This window comes from Magnolia sinica, chromosome 6 (genome assembly GCF_029962835.1).
Source record: "Magnolia sinica isolate HGM2019 chromosome 6, MsV1, whole genome shotgun sequence".
Lineage (NCBI taxonomy): Eukaryota > Viridiplantae > Streptophyta > Magnoliopsida > Magnoliales > Magnoliaceae > Magnolia > Magnolia sinica.
Window position 1 is genome coordinate 12,984,394 of NC_080578.1, and position 19,506 is coordinate 13,003,899.

Genomic DNA, 19,506 nt, shown 5'->3' on the forward strand with positions numbered 1-19,506 from the left:
GGCACATAGTCGGACCTCCCACTACTTAATCTAGACCCTTAGATGTGATCAATACATCAAATTTAGGCTATCTGTTAAGTTTCATCCCTATCCAATCTCTAACGGATGAGATTCATTTGTAATGGATAGATCTGATCATTAACGATTATATATTAACCATGCAGAGGCTTCCTCACTAGGAATAATACTTCCTCGTGGAATTTAAGGCTAAACAGCTGGCTAGTGAGTGAGAGACGATCTGATTAAATAGTAGTATCTTATGCAAGGTTCCTAAGATATATATATATATATATATGAGAGAGAGAGAGAGAGAGAGAGATCACCATCTAGCTCCGAGGGTTAGATCACTAACAGCATGTGCAAGCTTATTGATGTAGAACGTGTCGCAAATGCACTCCTAGCATGGTTAGGCCAAAAGAAGGTGGACCGTAAATTACTCGTAACTTTTTTATTTGGGTATCGTTAAAGGGCGCACAACCTATAAATTTTGATTGAACGGGCGATCTGAGGTGAACCAACCCACATCATAGGTCGCATCTGTCCATTTCGTCAAAAAACATGCACTTTCAGCTCAAAATTGAATTTTTAAATAAATTTTATTATTTTTAGTAATTTTAAATTTTTTAATAATTTTTTTTCTATTTTTAGAGTTTTAAATTTTCTTCTCTTTCAGAAATAACTTGTAATTATGCTAAGACTCTTCTAGCAAAAGTTTATTTGGAATTTTTATTTTTAGAAAATTAATTTTAGAAAAGTTTTATTAGAATTAAAATTTTTATTAGAGTTAGAATTTTGCTATATTTAGTAATTACGATTTTTAGTTTGTTTTTTCTTTATTACTGGTGTAAGGAGACATGCTAGTGGCTGATCAGTTAAATTACGAATTTTATATAATTTATTTTTATTTTTCTTACTTTTTTCCTCATAGACTTAAGAAGTCTATGTGAAGCGTCCACGGAAGCTCCATGTATTCAGAGTAATTATGATATAGAGCAGGTCGTAGACAGTTACATGGCCAAGATGGATCAGAAAAGGCCCGGTTAACGACAGAAGTGATCCAGACCATCGAACTTTAAATCGGGCGTATCTTACAATCCAGAATGAGTTATTTGGTATAAAATATATGATTTTGGGGTAGAACGAGCTACTTTAGCCAACTAACCCCGCTACACCGAGTTGCCCAAGCCAGAATTGCGAAATACCGCCAGATCGACGGTCGTTTCCCTATTTTAATTTCATTTTTACTATAAATAGTAAGTTTTAGTTTGATCATAACTCTTCATCCGTTGGGGTTTAGGAGTTGCGTCCAACGTGAAAAGAGCTTAGAAAAATTAGGAGAATGGTTCGGTGAAGCCAAATAGGACACTTACTATTTTTGGCCTGAAACCTTGCACGCTAGTAGACATCACGACCGTCTATAAATAGTAAGTTTACTATTTATAGTAAGTCGCGAATTTTAAGAATTTTAATTGTAGTTTGATTCTGATTTCTTTCTCATGGTACCCCTATTTAAAGGGTTGTGAACTCATTTTTATCTATGAGGAGTCAAGAGAAGTTCACATATTCGGAATAGTTATCCTCTTGAGGAACACAGTGCTCGACCTCACATCCTTCCCTGCGTCTAGTTATCCCTGAGGAAGACAGTGATCGACCTCATCACGATTCATCCCTTTGTCACTTACCGAAATGAGGACCCCACACAACCATTATAGTATGGACTTATGGCATCACAATCCATCAAGGGTGGGTGGGCCTCACATATTTCAATGTATGGTCAACTAATTGAAGAACAACATAGATGATCACAAAGGCAATACGCACGACTTAAAAGACTCAATTGCCCATTAGAGAAACAAATGAGGTCCATAGACTAATTTGACTGAATCTCCATGATCGAGCTATCCGTTGATCCATCTGAGTCGACAAATGTTTCGGGGATATGCTAATTAGGCCAAAGAGCATGTTTTGCCCCAACTTGACTTTAGATCTTTGGACACAATGTGTCCGATCCAACTTATCTATCTTGATGAGCACGTTCAAAATATCCATCAAATCAAATTTTAACTCAATGTAGTCTCTAGAGCATGAGTTATGGCCCACTTAATATGAGCCATTGTTCGGTCACCAGTACAGCTCCTGTCTTCATGGCATGGTCCCCCCTTTAAGGTCTAGATGTTCCATTGAAATGATACTAGGCAAGAAAATGTAAAAAAAAAAAAGTTTTGAAGTTAAATGATTCCTTGTGAACAGATGTTCGACTGAATGTATAAACCTGACCATCGAGATGTCAATGATGTCAGTCCTAATGGTTGATCATGTGAAGATTGCTCTCCCGCGGTCGAAAGGTAGGAAACAGTGGGATTCAATGTCCACTGTTGAAACATTCATAGAGCCGCAAAAGTTTTGGATCTGGCTCATCCTTTTTTGTGTTTACAGTTCATCCTAGTGAGAATGACATTGTGAAAGGTTTGGAACGCATATAAACATTAGAAGGTTACAATGATACGCATTTCCCTCCTAGCTTTTTCATGTCTCATGGCCTACTTAAGTTTTGGATCTGCTTCATTTTTAGGCTCATGTCCTAAGAAGTGCTGGCAAAACAGATGGATCGGAGTGAAGTCCTCACAAAACATCACGGTGGGTCCCAACTGCAGGATTACAATCCAAGTTCATTGGAAACGGATTGGCTACTCCCCCTGCCAGAAGCCAATGGCTGGTGGTCGGTGATCTGTGAACCCCACCATGATTTATTTGTTTCATCCATGCCGTCCATATATATTTTTAGATCATTTTATGATATGAGACCAAAAATGAGGCATATCCCAATCTCAAGTGCACCACATTACAGGAAACAGTGTTGAATGAAAGTTGACCATTAAAAACTTTTTGGGGGCCATGAAAGTTTTGGATCAGGCTGATCTTTGTTTTTTCCCTTAATCTGGGTCTATGCGACCTAATCAACATATTGGATGTCAAATAAACAATACAGTGGGCCTTAGGAGGATTTAAATGGTGGATATCCAATCACTATTGTTTTCCTGTAGTGTGGTCCACCTGAGATTTATATCCCTTTCATTTTTGGGAAAAATCCCTAAAATGATCTGTAAAAATGGATGTACGGAATGGATGAAACACATACATCATGGTGGGGCCCACAGAGCACTGACCGTCAGCCACGGGGCTGATGCAAGGGGGAGTAGCCAATCCGTTTCCATGTTCACTGTGGACAGCTGTTCTAACAGTCACTTTTGTAGGTCGCTTATCACATGGCTATGAGCCTCTGGTAGATAACACCCCTTGATATTTGGGATATGGCCCATGCTGTGATGGCCCACCTGGACAGAAGTTTGGATGACAGTGTTGAAGTCTTATGAAGCAACCGCTGCAAACCAGCATTTCTCTTATATTTAAATTGAAATAATTGTCCTACGCCGTAGGCTTTTGTGATCATTATAAAAAAGAAAAATAAAAAATGTGTTATTGACTTGTTCTATTAAATCCGTTAAGATTGTTAATTTGCAACCCAACTTTTTACGTAAGAGAGTTATTTGATATACTGGCAGCATATGAATCTTGATACACAGGCACTCGAGAAATTGTACACGTGGAATGCATTAACTCGAATTAAAACCGCTAAAATTGCATAACCCACTGTAACCAAGTCAAAATACCAAAATCAGATTGGTAGAACAATCCTACCCTCTGATTTCTGGACACTTGTTTGCTGAAACAGAGGAAGATCACAGCAGAACATGAGGATGACTTTTGGAATGTACGCTGAACATGAGGAGGCGCACCGGATTCACAGGTTAGTTCGTATTCCAAGTAAAAAATCACAGCATGAGTAAGGACCCATTTCTATGTTTAAACTTGCATAATGGAAGATCCCAACCATTTATTAATGGACGTAGATTGGGCACTAACCCCACCTGTCCTGAGCTCCACATGCTACTTTATGCACCACTAAACTAACTCACAGATAGTACCAAGATAAAAACAGGAGTGAAAAAAGACAAAAGTAAAATACTCTTAAAGCAAAATAGCTTTCTTCTAGTGCAATAAATAAACGGCTGATGGTCCGACTAAATCTATGCGTGTGATCCACCTGACGAGTGGATTGTTCCAACTTTGGATCTATGTGAATCTTCATGGTATATTCCAATTCCACCCTTTTCAGGGCTCAAATCTTCAACTGAAATGACACATCATCATCGTCATAAAATCAAATGCTCATATAAAAGCCAAGATAGAACGTTTGTACATGAACATTTCTCTATAAGCTAACATAAAAACCAAAAAACCAAAAAGGGGTGTAGAAGCAATTTCTATCTTACCTTTACATGAATAGGATGATCTCCAGTGGGGAAAAGTGAAATTCTTACCGTTTAACAATTCACGTGAGATTTGGATCTGTTTCGTTTTTGGGTACATGCCCTAAAATGAGCTGGCAAAACAGATGGGCCTACTATCACCACCTAACCAAACTCGGTGTCACTCCCACCTGACCTAATCCGCTCGGTCTTAATGGCTCTTTGCGGTCAAACACAGATTTCTGCAGTCAGAAGCTACGTTGGACCCATGGTGACCTAATCGTTCCTTTTGCAGATGGCTATGAGCCTCTGGCAGATAAATCCCCTTGATATTTGATATACGTCCCATCCTGTGATGGCCCACCTTAGCAACAGTTTGATTACTACTGTTGAAGTCTTATGAAACTGCTGCTGCAAACCACCATTCTCATAAGGTCGAGCTGTGTGGGCCCCATCGTTATGCGTGTTAAACATCTATCCCATCAGTCAGATACAACATTCCATGGTGGGCCTCTTGCTTAAAAATCAAGTCAATCCATGACTTCTGTGGGCCACACCACATACAAAAGTCGAAGGGGGTTATCCTCCCATTAAAACATTTATAATCATTTGTTGGGCCCTCCAAGGTGTGGTTAATAAATCCAGGCCATCCATTATGTGTGTTCCACTTGTACAAGGGGTCAGACTCATCCAAATTATAGAAAGGCCCCACAAAGTGCTTTTATATGTTTTAGGCATATCTTTACATTATTTTAGATGGTGTGGTCCACCTGACTTCTCTATACGGCTGATTTTTGACATATCCCATCATTTAAAGGGGACCCATCAAATGCATGGTGTTGATGTTCAACACGCATAATGGTGGGGCCCACGCAGCCCGAAGTCATGGGAAGTTCCCATGAGCTCAACGGTATAGAACCTTTTATATATATATATATATATATATATATATATATATATATATATATATATATATATATATATATATATGATTTAGTAACCATACCATATAGCGTCCGGGGTTCGATCACTAATTGTCATGCCTGTAACTGTGCGTTTTCAACCGTACAAGTGGGATAACATAATAGCATGGACGATCTAACCATATAAGTGGGATAACAAGATAGCATGGAAGGCTTATCGAAATGAGGACCCCACACAACCCTTATAGTCTAGACATGTGGCACAACTTTCCATCAAGGGTGGGTGGGCCCCACATATTTCACATGTAAAGTCAATTAATTGAAGAACAACATAGATTATCACAAAGGTAATACGCCTGACTAACAGGACTCAATTGCACCAGAGATAACAAACGAGGTCCATAGACTAATTTGACTGAATCTTCATGATTGAGCTATCCCCTTTGATTCATCTAAGTCGACAAATGTTTCCAGGACATGCTAGTTAAGCCAAAGAGCATGTGTTGCCCCAACTTGACTTTAGATCTGTCTGATCTGATCAAAATGGTCTATCTCAAGCCAAGATTAAGCAACAAACAGATATAGACAATGTTTCCAATCCAACTTACCCATCTCGATGAGCACGTTCATAATATATCCATCAAATCAAATTTTAACTCAATCTAGTCTCTAGATCATGAGTTTACTAATATGAGCCATTGCTCGGTCACTAGTATAGCTCCTGTCTTCACCGCCGGATATTCAATTGCAAAAGGGCTACAAGTGATCTTCATGGCATGGTCCCCTCTTCAAGGTCCAGATGTTCGATGGAAATCATACGTAGGCAAGAAAATGTAAATAAAAATAAATAAATAAATAAGTTTTAAAGTTAAATGATTTCTTGCAACAGATGTTCCACTCAACAGATAAACCTGACCATCGATGATGTCAGTCCTAATGGTTTTTTTTTTTTTTTTTCTTTTAGGTTAGCTTGTTAGTACACACCCATGTCAGTACACATACTCCATGTTAGCCACCCCCGCTAGGGATCCATACCAAGACCTCAAGTGTTGAAACGAAGTATCTCCACTCAGTCTGCCAGTTGCGCTAGTCCTAATGGTTGATCATGTAGAGGATTGCCCTCCTGCGGTCGAAGGCTAGGAAACAGTGGGATTCAATGTGCAGTTTTGAAACATTCATAGAGCCACAAAATTTTTGGATGAGGCTAATCTTTTTCTGTTTGCCGTTCATCCTAGTAGGAAGGACCTTACAAGCGGGCATAAACATCACAAAGGTTTCAATGGTAGGCATTTCCCTCCACACTTTTTTCCTTTTATGTGGCCTGTTTAAGTTTTGAATCTGCCTCATTTTTGGGCTCATGTCCTAACAAGAGCTGGAAAAACAGACGGACGGAGTGGATTTCTCACACGGTGGGTCCCACCTAGCTTCTGACTGCAGGATTATAGGTAATCCATATTCATTGTAGACAGCTGTTCTAACCGTTACTTTTGTGTGTCACTTATCACGTGGCTATGAGCCTCTGGTAGATTACTCCCCCTTGATATTTGGGATATGGCCCATTCTGTGATGGCCCACCTGGACAGAAGTTTGGATAACAGTGTTGAAGTCTTATGAAGCTACTGCTGCAAACAAGCATTTCTCTTATATTTAAATCGACATAATTGCCCTGCGCCGTTGGCTTTTGTGATCATTATAAAAAAGAAAAATAAAAAAATGCGTTTTTGACTTTTGTATTAAATCCGTTAAGATTGTTAATTTGCAACCCAACTTGTTACGTCAGAGAGTTATTTGATATACTGGCTGCATATGAATCTTGATACACAGGCACTCCAGAAATTGCACACATGGAATGCATTAACTCGAATTAAAACCGCTTAACCTGCTATAACCAAGTCAAAATGCCAAAATCAGATTAGTAGAACAATCTTAGCCTCTGAAACTCGCTCTTTTAAGCTCGCGCTAAGAGCGCCTTCATCCAGACCATCCACCTTATCCGACGATTGATAGCAAGGTTCGTACGCAATGACATGTGAACCCGTGCGTAGCTGAGCGATCCTCTCTCTCTCTCTCTTGCGTAAACCCGTGCGTAGCTGAGCGATCCTCTCTCTCTCTCTCTCTCTCTCTCTCACACACACACACACCATAATGGGTACAATATGCACCACTAACTTTGGTGACCTAACCATTCCTTTTGGAGATGGTTATGAGCCTCTGGAAGATAAATCCCCTTGATATTTGGTATACGTCCCATCCTGTGATGGCCCACCTGAACGACGGTTTGGTTACCACTGTTGAAGTCTTATGAAGCTACTGCTGCAAACCACCATTCCTCTTATATTTAAATCGACCCAGTTGTCCTATGCATTGGAGCTTTTGTGATCCTTACAAAAAAGGGGAATAAAGAAAGAAAAGAAAAACATTTTCTTGACTATTGTATTAAATCTATTTTAAGATTGCAAATTTTCAACCCTACTTGAGTTCTTTGATACTCTGGAAGCATATGAATCTTGGTACACAGGCACAAGGAAATTCCACACATTGAAAACATTTACTCAAAACTAAAACCACCTAAATTGCATAACCCACAGTAACCAAGTCAAAATGCTTAAATCAGATGGTTAGAACAATCCTAGACTCTGATTTCTGGACACTTGTTTGATGAAATAGAACTATAGTGTAATTTTCATTTCAACATCCCTAAACGTCCTTCAATCTGATAGCACTGCTATAATCAAACAAGTGCAATTTCTGCTTTGTGACACAACTAAACTAGACTGATAGATTAGCCACTTTAATTTCGAATTACTTATATGCCGTATTTCCTGCATAGCATCCATCACACACTGCCAGAGTATTAAAGCTTTCCTCATTACAAAAATAATCCTAGCCTTTAGAAATCAAATTTCAGAGCTGCGATGTAATGAACCAGCAAACAATTATAGTAACATGTTATTAAGCAAACTCTTCAGAGATCAGCCCAAGTGAAAACTTCCATAATAAAACCCAGAAAAGCTTCAACACTCCAGCATGCACCATGCCCCTGTGAGCGTGGCAAACACATGCCATGACCCCAAAACCACACTGATTATGATGACATCCCAGACAGTCAAAATAAGAAACAGTCACCCACCAGAATTATAGAACCGCATAGCGATTAACCAGACAAAGATAATTGGATTATAAAACCAAAGTTGGGGTTGGTATCCCATCTATCGTGGACCCTACTAATTGAATGGTTTGGATCTACCTACATGCATTCCACCATTTGCAAAATTGCCATGTCCTTTGCCATTCAAGAAAAGTCAACACCAACATTTATTAGGCCTTCTCAGGACAAGCAATTATGTGTGAAAAGGCAGAGAACACCTTCCAGATACTAGTTTATATTCAGACATCAGAATCTAACAACAGTCCTAGCAAGCCAAGCAACTTACCATCATGTGGTGTTTGTGGAAGAAAGGAATTGGAGGATGGCAAATCTTCCTCCTGCAGGACACTTAAGAGAAGAGTCACCTGCTTAGTGGTGCATTGGGCTTCAGCGGGATCAGAATTCAAAAGCATTCTGCAAGCAGAGACTTTCCACGAGTAGAGAAGTGTGGTAGTTGGAGGGACTTTGGCCGTCTTGCTGCAGGAAGAGCATCTCAAGGTATTCTTCTGTGAACTGACAAGAGGAATGCACCTTTGTGTTGCTTCTTGATGGCATCCCTTTCATTTTCACTCTGCTTTTCTACACTCTTGCTTTAGTAGTAATTTTTGTGGTTATCTTTCAAAAGGACAAGAAGAACACAACCAAGCAAAAGAACAATAAAGAGAATAGATGGGGCTGCATGGCTGCAGTAACACTGGCGAGCTCAATGACGCGAAATTCAGCGAGCCGTTGCCATGGATCGGCCTCTACATAGCTGGAGCTTCACTGGTGTGCTCACTTGCCATGGCAATCGACACCTTTTATGGGTTCCGTCAACGGAAGCCCTGGTTCCCTTGCAAGTTCTTCTCACTTAATGCTACTTCCTTGACCCTCTTGTCCATCGCCACAAAACTGCCCTTGGATCTGAACACATCCATGCCACGCCGTCAAGATCAGCTGACCAAGCTCAGCGGAACCATCCTGATTTGCACCGCAATGGGCAACTTCATGACCTCTCTAGGAACTATGGAGGACTCCGAAATGCTCTCAAACATTGTCGCCTTGGCTATTCTCGTGATCACCATGGTCGTTAACATCGGTATTCAAATGGGTACTGGTGTGATCTATGCTTTCTTACCCGAGCATGCCGTAATCATGTTTTTCATCATCGTTTTGCTCATGATCTTCGCTTTTTCCGGTTTAACAATTCCAACAGCCAAGCAGTTGCTGGAACAACAGTATGATAAAAAGCATGAACTGGCTTCTGATGAAGGAGCAGACAACACTGAGGTGTTGAGAGTTGATAAATTGAAAGAGGCTGTAAACAAGTATTGGATGATGGCCCATACTTGTAGTCCTCAGTACGTTCTGGGACGCTCAGCCACTTGCACTGCCTCGGGAGCTTTCTGCCTCCTCAGTGCACTGATTTTATTGGAAGCTTTAGTCAGATCGTTTATTTTATCATCCTTGGACTTCTGCAGCGGGGAATCCGACTACAGGTGGTCAAGTAACTTCATCTTAATTTCTCAGGTGATCGCAGTAGGAGTTGGTACCATTGCCCCAGCTATTAGATGGTTCAATGCTATTAGCTTCAGAAGTATGAAGAGCGGAGAAGGAAGGTTCAGAGATGTGATTAAGGTAGAGGGGTACTGGGTTCAGAGGCTGGTAGAATGGAAAGAGAGCCCTTTACCATTCCGCATTAGTAGCAGGCGATGTAGGAAAATCGCCCATGTCTCAAAAAATCAAATTCTGGATGCCTGTATCGGAATACAAACTGCGGTAGTACTAATCTGCAAGTTCGTTTGCCTGGCTTCTATACTGCCAATGAGTTGGCTCATTAGACTCTTCTCCTGCTGCCGCAAGCAGCATTGGAGGAATTCGGAATCCAACAAATCAGAGTCGCAAAGCCTGCAGGATTTTGTATTGCATCTGGAAGGGGAGAACGACTTGGTCCATCTGATCATGAAAAGCGGCCGCAAAGACACGGTGCAATGGATTGAGAGGGGCAGGAAGAATGAACCTACTCATCTGATTGAACTTCTAAAGAAGCCACCTTCATCAGGAGATTTCAACGGCGTGGCTGAGTTTGATAGCGACCAGGTTCCACCAATTGGAGAGAAGCCTCCAAACTGTTGGGCTCTGCCTCTGGTTACACTCACAAGCATTGCCATCGCACTTCCCTACATTGACAAAAATATAATCAGATCATTACGGCATGCCGTAGATGAAGGCCTCAGGTATGTAAGGCTTATAGAAGAGAACCTGGATGCCAATGGGTTGAGTAGAATGAGGGAGGCAGCGGATATAGTCTGGCTTGGCATTGATATTTATGATCAATGGCTTGACAAGGATCTCCACAAATTGGTCACTGAAGAAAAACAAGCAGAAAAGATAATCCGAAAACTTGCCGATCTAGGAAAGGAAAGCATTGAGACGTTCACAGATGGAAGCGTCAGAGAGACAGGACACCGTGAATGGCCTGCAAAGTTATTGGCAGCCAATTCGATGTACAGGATCGGTGAGACTATTCTGCAGGACTACAAAGACAAGCTTGGGACTGTTGACAAGTTGTTCAAATGGTTACAAACAACCATTGCTGACATATTGGGCGCTTGCCTTACCAACCTGCCACGAGTGATATCCATGGAATGCTTTTGCAGCAGCATTGAAGTGAGGGAAGAAAGAGTCAGGGATGCAGCATATCTTCTCGGTGAAGCCAGAAGTATTCTGGCAATTTTAACAGAGCACGAGTTCCCTGATTTGGACCGCAATAAGATGGCAAATATTGACGAATGGCGTTTAAGCAAGCAGGGAAAACCTTAAGTCTCCCTTCTTCTACTGATAATGTCTAGTTTAACTTCAGGTGAATTGCCTTCATCCATTGTGAAGGAATTTGAAGCACGGACCTAGAGAATGAAAGCAGATCTTCATTCGGTTTGTAGTTGGTACTAAGATAAACGTAGTAATATAGTCCTCGTGTGGCCTTTTGTATTACTATAGTGTGCAGCGCATCTAGAATGCATTACTCATCAAGGCAGTTAAATCTTCATGCATGGGATTTAAATGAAAATTAAATTCATATATATATATATATATATATATATATATGTGCGCACTATGAACAGGGGGGTTTCATTTTCCAAGTTATCAATGTCCTAAAGATGTGGGTCAAAGTGAAAGAAACTTCCACCTCACATCATAAATTCATTCCAACAACAGTGAAGTTGATGAACAATTGACCGTTCTGTGGTTGGGAAGAAGTCTCCCTGCTCAAAGTACTCTGAAATATTGCATGAAAACATATGGTTGGGATTATTTTGAGAAAGGTATAATATATAATTGAATGCACAATGTAACTAATGTACTAGTGATCTCATTTACCGTATGAAATTTTCATGGACAGATAATGGAATATTGCAGTCTAAGGCATTTTATTCAGAAGTTTATATTAGTTAGGCTTCTCCTAAAACTATTTTCTTAGACCCATATGCACAGGTTTTGCTATCACTATACGAAACCCCAAACCCCGACATAAGGAATGTTGTGGATTGGGCTTCTTGTTTAAAGTCCATAGATGTTTGTAATTTAACTTCTCCGTTTGCTTTGTAGTTGTTCCCCTCTAAGTCCTTCGATGATGGTTTTTTAATAAAAGTTATGTTACCTCCCATTTTAAAAAAAAAAACAAACTCCAACATAAGAAACTTGTTGAATTTTATATATATATATATATATATATATATATATATATATATATATATTAAGTAAAATAAAATAAAATGTTGGTGCAATCCAATATCAAATAAGTGAGACTTTGATACCCAAATCAAGAATGGACAAAGAATACACCTACACGAATATCATAATAGAGAGGGATAAACAACTGTATTGAAATTGAAACTTCTTCACTTCCTATAAATATTAAAATAAAACTCACAAAACTCAGAAAAATGTAGTGCTTTCTACCTCTTAAAACTAGCCCTCAGAAAAATAGTAAAAGTTAATCCAGAAAATCAACCCCAAAATCTTTATAAAATCTTCAAAATTAGCACCTCCAGTCTTCCAAATAGTAATACTAGCCTTTGAAACTTAGACCAAGAAACTAGCAGCAAATAGCCAAAAATTCAGCACATGTTGATCCTTATGATGGGCCTTGAACCTAAATCATTCCCCCTAGTTGGAGGGAACTCAACTTCAGCAAGATGGATGCATCATAGCAGCAGTAGGTACGGGTCCAATTACTCGTTGTCTCTAATCCACATGCATTTAGAATGGAACTTGTTCTGCCATTTCACCAACTACTACTTGTTTAATCTCTTCCAAAGTGTCCACCTAGTCCTCCGTGTAGCTCAGATATGATCTCTTCCTGCAATGTACATTAAGGAATGCACAAGCGTGAACCCATGGATAAATATTTGTCGTGCCAGACGCATTCATACAAGTCTCAGCCATCTATTGAGCACCTTGCTGGAAATGGTGAGGACCCCTTCTATTATCTATTAGTACTTAGAATCCACAACCTCCAAAGCGAGTGTCTCCAAGAGCACCACCCTCCAACTCAAAGCATCCACCACTTTGCTTTAACTTCCATCTTTGTGACATAAAAATGTATACTCCCGTAGAAAAGCTGTCCATTTTCCAAGATGAGCAACCAACTTCTTCTGGTAGTTGAGATATCTCAACACCTTATGGTCTTCGTACAAAATAAATTCACAATGATCAAGTGATGTTTCCAATGTCGTAGCTCCTGGATCAGTGTGTAGAACTCAAAATCACACACGGAGTAGTTTTTCCATGTATCATTGAGCTTCTCTCTAAGGAAAATAATTGTCTTCCCTCCTGACTTAGCATTGTAGAGACACCAAAATTTGAAGCGTCCCCTTCCACCTCAACGATTTTGTTCAAGTCCAGAAGTGCAAGTACTAAAAGCTCAATTATCTTCTTTTTTATGGTATTGAAACTTTTGTCCACCACTTGAATCCATTCGAACTTCCCTCCATGCTGCAACTAGTAACAGGTCCGATAACGGGCCTAAAATTCCAAACAAATCTCTGGTAAAACGTCACTAAGCTGTGGAAAGAATGGACCTCCGAAAAGGTTCATGGTCTAGGCCACTGGACAATGGCCTTGATTTTCTCTTAGTGAATTTTGATTCCTTTTGCAGAAACAATATACTCAAAAATGCAACATCATCGCTGAGGAATGAGCACTTTTTTTAATGGCTGTTTGCGTGCAATGATGGTGGCAGTGGTAAAGATCTCAAAGTTATCTGGCTTTTGGCTATCATGTTGGTCCTTTGGCCTATCTAAAGAGAAATAACAGTTGTTGCTTTCAAAATCTCTCCTCTCCTATATCTAGGGTGGTGGATTTGATCTCTTGAAGCTGTAACAGATTAAGTCACTTAGTCTCCAGATCTCATATTGTTGTATTCTTTCTTCCTTTTTAAGCTTGTAATTGCCCAAGCTTCTTTTGGTGACTAGCTTCATGTTGTATAGTCTGCTTCAAGTTGGATGGTTTGTTTTAGGTTTTTGTTTTGTTTTGTTTTCCTTCTAGTGTTTTCTTTGTTGCCTTTGGCATTCTTCAATAAAAAAATTCAATCTTCAAAAATAAAAAATTTGAAGTGATTAAAAAAACATATAGTGATTCCCTCTGTAATACATCAAATTCTCTTGCGGTAAATTATTAAGGTGAACAAATGAACTAGGACTGTGTGTGTGTATCATTGAAATAAACAACTAATAACTTGCTTATAAAGGGACCCCATGAAAGTACTGTATCATTTGAAAGGCTGTATTGCATCACAAGTAACTCTTACAACCCATCTTGCATCTTAAACACGGTCTTCCACTCACCCTCGGGCAGAATACAAATCTGATGATATCCACTTCTGAGCTCGATTTTCGAAAAGATCTTTGCTCTGCGCAACATGTCCAATACGTCGTCCAAAAACAATAGAAAATCATTACTTGATAATAATCCGGTTGATCACACAATTATCCACACACATCCTCCAAGATCCATCCTCTTTTTTTTTCTTTTCTTTTCTTTTTTCTTTTCTTTTTTCTTGTTTAAAGATAATGGAAACTTTCATTGAAGGAGCACTATGGTAGCGCTAAAAAAAGGCTACAAAAACAGAAGGAAAAATAACAACTTGTCCAACCACCCCTTACCCCCTACCCAATCAACAACATTATCCCATGCATAAGAGAACCCCTCGACACTGCGAAAGTGGTAATGACCTCGATAAATTTTGACCCATCCGTCCATCCATCCATGCATGCACCAAACCAAACCACACACCGCATCCACCTTTCTCATGGCACACACATGTAATACACATGCGAAAAAGGGAAGAAATAAATGAATATAAATATAAGTTAGAGAGACATGGGAAGTCCAACAACCTACACTATTTTTTTAAAAAAATATTTATGGAGATTACGTTAGAGAGACATAGATAATGCTAGAACTTGATGCACTCTACTAATCTGGACTGTTCAAATCTCATTGTACTCACCTTCATCAACTAGCCAATGTATCCTCACATTAATCACAACCGTCCAAAGAGTTCAGTTCTTGGCTTACTTTCCAATATATGGTCCAACCAATCAAAACCATCCAGTGACGAACCGTACCATCTAGACTACTGAGTTTGAATATGCCATGTGGACTACCTATTTAGAAATCTAAACCAATCATGATTTGAACCATCTAAGCATATATCTAATGAACGATATTCTAACTACATAACTCGCTTATGTGCAAAATATTTTAGCAAGGAATTGAGGTATTAGAGTGAACCTCAACATGAGATGTGCTTATGTAGTGTTGGCATTGAATGTAGTATTGAAATTGGCATTGAAGTTAGGAGTTTTAGAATTTATTTATTTATTTATTTTTCTTCTTCACACGTGAAGAAAAACTTCATTTGTAGTAAGAGTTAGGATTTGTATTTTGCTTCACATGTGAAGCACGTACATGAAAATTTATGGCATGGGATAAATAGTATAAAAAGGGGTTTAGACATGAGCTTACGGTATGAAGTGGAAGTGTAGGTCCAGTGGAGTTTGAGTGTGGGTCCATCCTTAGAATTATAAGACATAGAAGAAAGGAGAGAAAGTAGTCAGTGTGTGCATAGTTCATAGGTGTGAGTCAGTCAAGACTCGATTTTAGACATTATACACGTCGAGTGTATACATCGGGTGTGTACTGCATAAGGTTTAGTTCAGCGCTTCAAATCAGGTAGGCGATCTCATCCTAAATTTTAAAATTTTCAGCTTATCACTTATGCCATTTTATTCCAAATTTTAATAATAGTACTGCTTAAATTAGTTTCGGATTACTTGTGTAACTATTGATGTGACTGATCATTTTCAATTGAGTTTTTTTTTTTTAATCATTTAGTTTAATTGATGAAATTTTAAAATAATTGCTAAATTAAATCAGTTTGGTTCATAGGATAATTCTAATTTAATATTCATTATAAAAATTAATAAATTGAATCTTGTTTAGTTTAGAATATAAAATGACTCAGTTACTAACTTATTGAAGGCATAATTTGATTTAATTTTTAAATTTAAATTTTGATTTTAGTTCCAAACTTTTAGAAAAGTAATATTTAATTTAATTTTGTTAAAACAATTAAAGTAATCCAATTCATAAGTTTTGGAACTTATTTAATAAATTATAATTTGATTTAATTTTTACATGATTTTTTTAATTTAAATCAATTTTGCCAAAAGTTAAATGAAAATATGAATTAACTCATTAATTGTGGAAATGCTTGGGTTATATCAATTTGTTAAATTTTGAGTTTAGATTATAATTTAACTAAATTCTAAATTCTAGAATTTAATGAATAATAATAATTTTTTTATGATAATAATAATAAGATTTATTATTGTATTTAATCAGAGTTAGAATTTAAAATAAAATTTCTTACACATTATCAAATCTCAACAACTCCTAAATCTAAGAATAGTATATTAAAAATATTGTATATAAGAATTTTAATTATAAAGTTTTAATGAAATTATATCTAGAATTATTGTATTATTAAGATTTTGAGAATTCAGTTAAGTAATTATTGATTTTATAATAAATTAGAAATATTAATTTAGTAGTAGCGAAAGCATGAGAATAAATCTACGATAACTTTATGTTTACATTAAGAATTTTCAATTGTGAAGCAATTATTCATCTTACATGCATATCTAGCATTCATTGAGCATCAAGATTGATATATTGGGCGTACTATATGCAAGTGGGGTGATTGTCCCTTCGGTGAAAGACCCTAAAGCCAACAAGTAGGCCGATCATGTCCCTTGGGCGAAAGACCCTAGAACCCACTGGATCCTTTACATTCTCCTTTGTACAGTGTTCGAAGTATCGATATCGCTACAAGTTTCGCTGGCTAAGAATACGGAAACAATATCGATATCGCTGATAACTAGAAATGCGGGGAAACATGAGGAAAACGGTTGAATTTTCAGCGAAACCTCAGGAAATGTTAAAATGGACATATTTGCATATTTAGAAGGAAAAAAAAAATGCAAAAAGGATGCATACATAATATCGAATCCAACCATCCCATCCGGCCTATTTAAAAGCATGTGTTGTTGTAAGAAATCAGTACAAAAATCCCATCCAACCTTCCATCCAAACAACCATTGATATTACGAAATATCAACAACGCATGATATTTCACCAAGAAATCATCAACAATTGGAAATGAAATGAAAGATTATGGTCTCGATATCGCCCATGTTGCGATATCGATCATATCGAGATCTTATCAATATTATCAATGAAAAATTGAACACTACATACAACCATGTGCTCATGAAAAAAATTGAAATAAAAATTTACTATTGAAATATCATCGATACATTTATGATACAAGCATTACCTAGAATTTACATAGTTGAAAATATTGGCGATATTGATGCATTGTCAATACAAGCAACACCTAGAATTTACATATTTGAAAATATTGGCAATTACATTAGCGATATTGATATGTTGGCAATACTTAGCGATACATTGCTAATACTTGGAATTTCTGATACTACTAGTGTTATCGGTATCGCTACCAGTGTTATCGGTATCCCTGAGCTGGAAATAAAGATAATATCAGAGATATTTCGATAACATCGGAGATAATTTAAACACTGCCTTTGTATACGACATATGAGTACAATTGTGTGCGCGAACATACGTCAAAGGTCCCTCACCACGCGGTACCGATGCGTGAGCGTTAATGCAACGTGGCCATCCACTTGGGTACGGTGTTGTAAGAGATGACGGATATTGTTTATTAGAATTCATAGAAAGCATCAGATGCATAGCATATTTACGATTCCGGTGCTTAAATTCATGTTCTTTTTTTTTTTTTTCTCCATATTTTTCTCTCTTGTTTATAAATTTTTGATATAACTTGAACAATTCAAATTTTGGGTAAGAAATTATCCTACTAGGCTGTTATGCTCACTCTATTACAAAAATCCACAGGTGTTAAACTGGAATACTATGAGCAGGTGAGCCTCTACTACTAGTATTTCCTTTTTCAGCAGTTTAAGTCTAGTTTGAATTCCAATTCAATTTTGTTCTTTAGGTTTAGTTTGAATTCCAAATTTCGATGTTAAAATAATAATTAAAAAAAAAGAAGACTATCAAGAGAGTTAAATTTAGTGAACATTATATTAGTGAGTATTATTTCAGCAGTATTTTCCTTTTAGGTGGCTCTAAATATCTATTAAATGTGATGGAATTATGTGGATTACAATGAATATCGATCTATTAAAAGTCACAAACTTGGGATCCGGATCCAGAATAACCCTACTTGGGTATACCCAAATTTCGGGACGTGACAAAAGCACCTACCATTTCTCTCACCCTAGATCCCCCATAACCCTCTGCAAGGAGACAACCTCCAAACCATGAGTTTAAAATGAAGGAATGCAACATGTTGGCATGCCTACCCCTTTTATAACACCTTTGTGACCCGCCGACAAAGTTCGGCATATTCAACTAAACTCGTTCAGTTGGACCCTCATTCTGTTGATCGCATTACCTGGAGATGGGACAAATCAGGTGCCTTCACTGTAAAATCTTTCTATCAAAAGATGGCCTCCCCCCCCCCCTGTTACCTACTCTCACCCGTCTTCTCTCATCTGGAAATGTGGGGGTCCCCCAAAAATTCTAGTGTTCGGCTGGCTAGTGGGGCATAAAAAAAAATTCTTACGATAGATAATCTGAAGAGAATGGGGGGTGCCGATTGTCAACGTTTGTGTATGCTGCATGAAGTAAGAAGAATCGATCGATCATCTCCTCCACTGTCCGTTCATTGCCTCTATTTGGTCTGAATTTCTGCAGTGCTTTAGGCTAAGCTGGTACAATCCGGGCTCGATTGATCTCATGCTTTTCGCGTGGCACGGTGTCAGTTTGGGCAAGTTATTGAAGCGGCTGTGGAGAATGTCGATTTTAGAAATCTGATGGGCTGTTTGGATCGAGAGAAACAACAGATGTTTTGACAACATCTCTAATCCAGTGCACAGTACTATTTCCAATGCTAAATGCATGCTTGTAGAATGGGCAGTCACTGATGTTAGGTTTAAGGAGTCTGATCTTTTCTTCTTAAGGTCGCTGAAAGGTCCGCATTCTCAGCGGACCGCCCTTTTTTTCTTGTTTCTTTCTTCTTTTGGATCTGGTTTTTGTTTTTCTCCCCGTTGTTTTTTCCTTCCCTTTTAATGGAATTTCAGTATCTTTCCAAAAAAAAAAAACTGACACCCAATGTTAAGACGAACTCCATCTAGGAGTGCTTCGAGCACTAAGTCTCCACATTCATGGAGCTTCAACATAGGTGGAACACCTTACTGTTTTGTTTATTCTTTACCAACTAAGATTCAAAAAATGTCACTCTTCTTGATTTCTTCTTAAATCTTTTCTACACTAAATGATTTGTACTAATCCTCTTTACGAAATTTGGGAATTGAAATTTATTTCATTGGGTGCAGCACAATATTAACACCATCTTTGATGAATGAATGTGTTAGCTGAGTTAAGTGCACCATATCTTGATCCCATGGCCATGATCTCCCTAACAAAGTGTGACAGGCATCCATAGACATTTAGGACCACATTGCACCAC

General features: G+C 38.2%; 1 protein-coding gene across 1 annotated transcript; it reads left to right on the forward strand.

The window, feature by feature from the left end:
* Positions 1 to 9,050: 9,050 nt before the first annotated feature.
* LOC131249500 (uncharacterized) lies at positions 9,051 to 11,183 on the forward strand. Its single transcript, XM_058250311.1, has one exon. The coding sequence runs from the start codon at positions 9,051 to 9,053 to the stop codon at positions 11,181 to 11,183; it is 2,133 nt and encodes a 710-aa protein (XP_058106294.1).
* Positions 11,184 to 19,506: the final 8,323 nt, after the last annotated feature.

What these genes read in the sequence shown, in the direction of transcription:
- LOC131249500 (XM_058250311.1), top strand. Translation starts at nt 9,051, where the DNA reads ATGGGGCTGCATGGCTGCAGTAACACTGGCGAGCTCAATGACGCGAAA.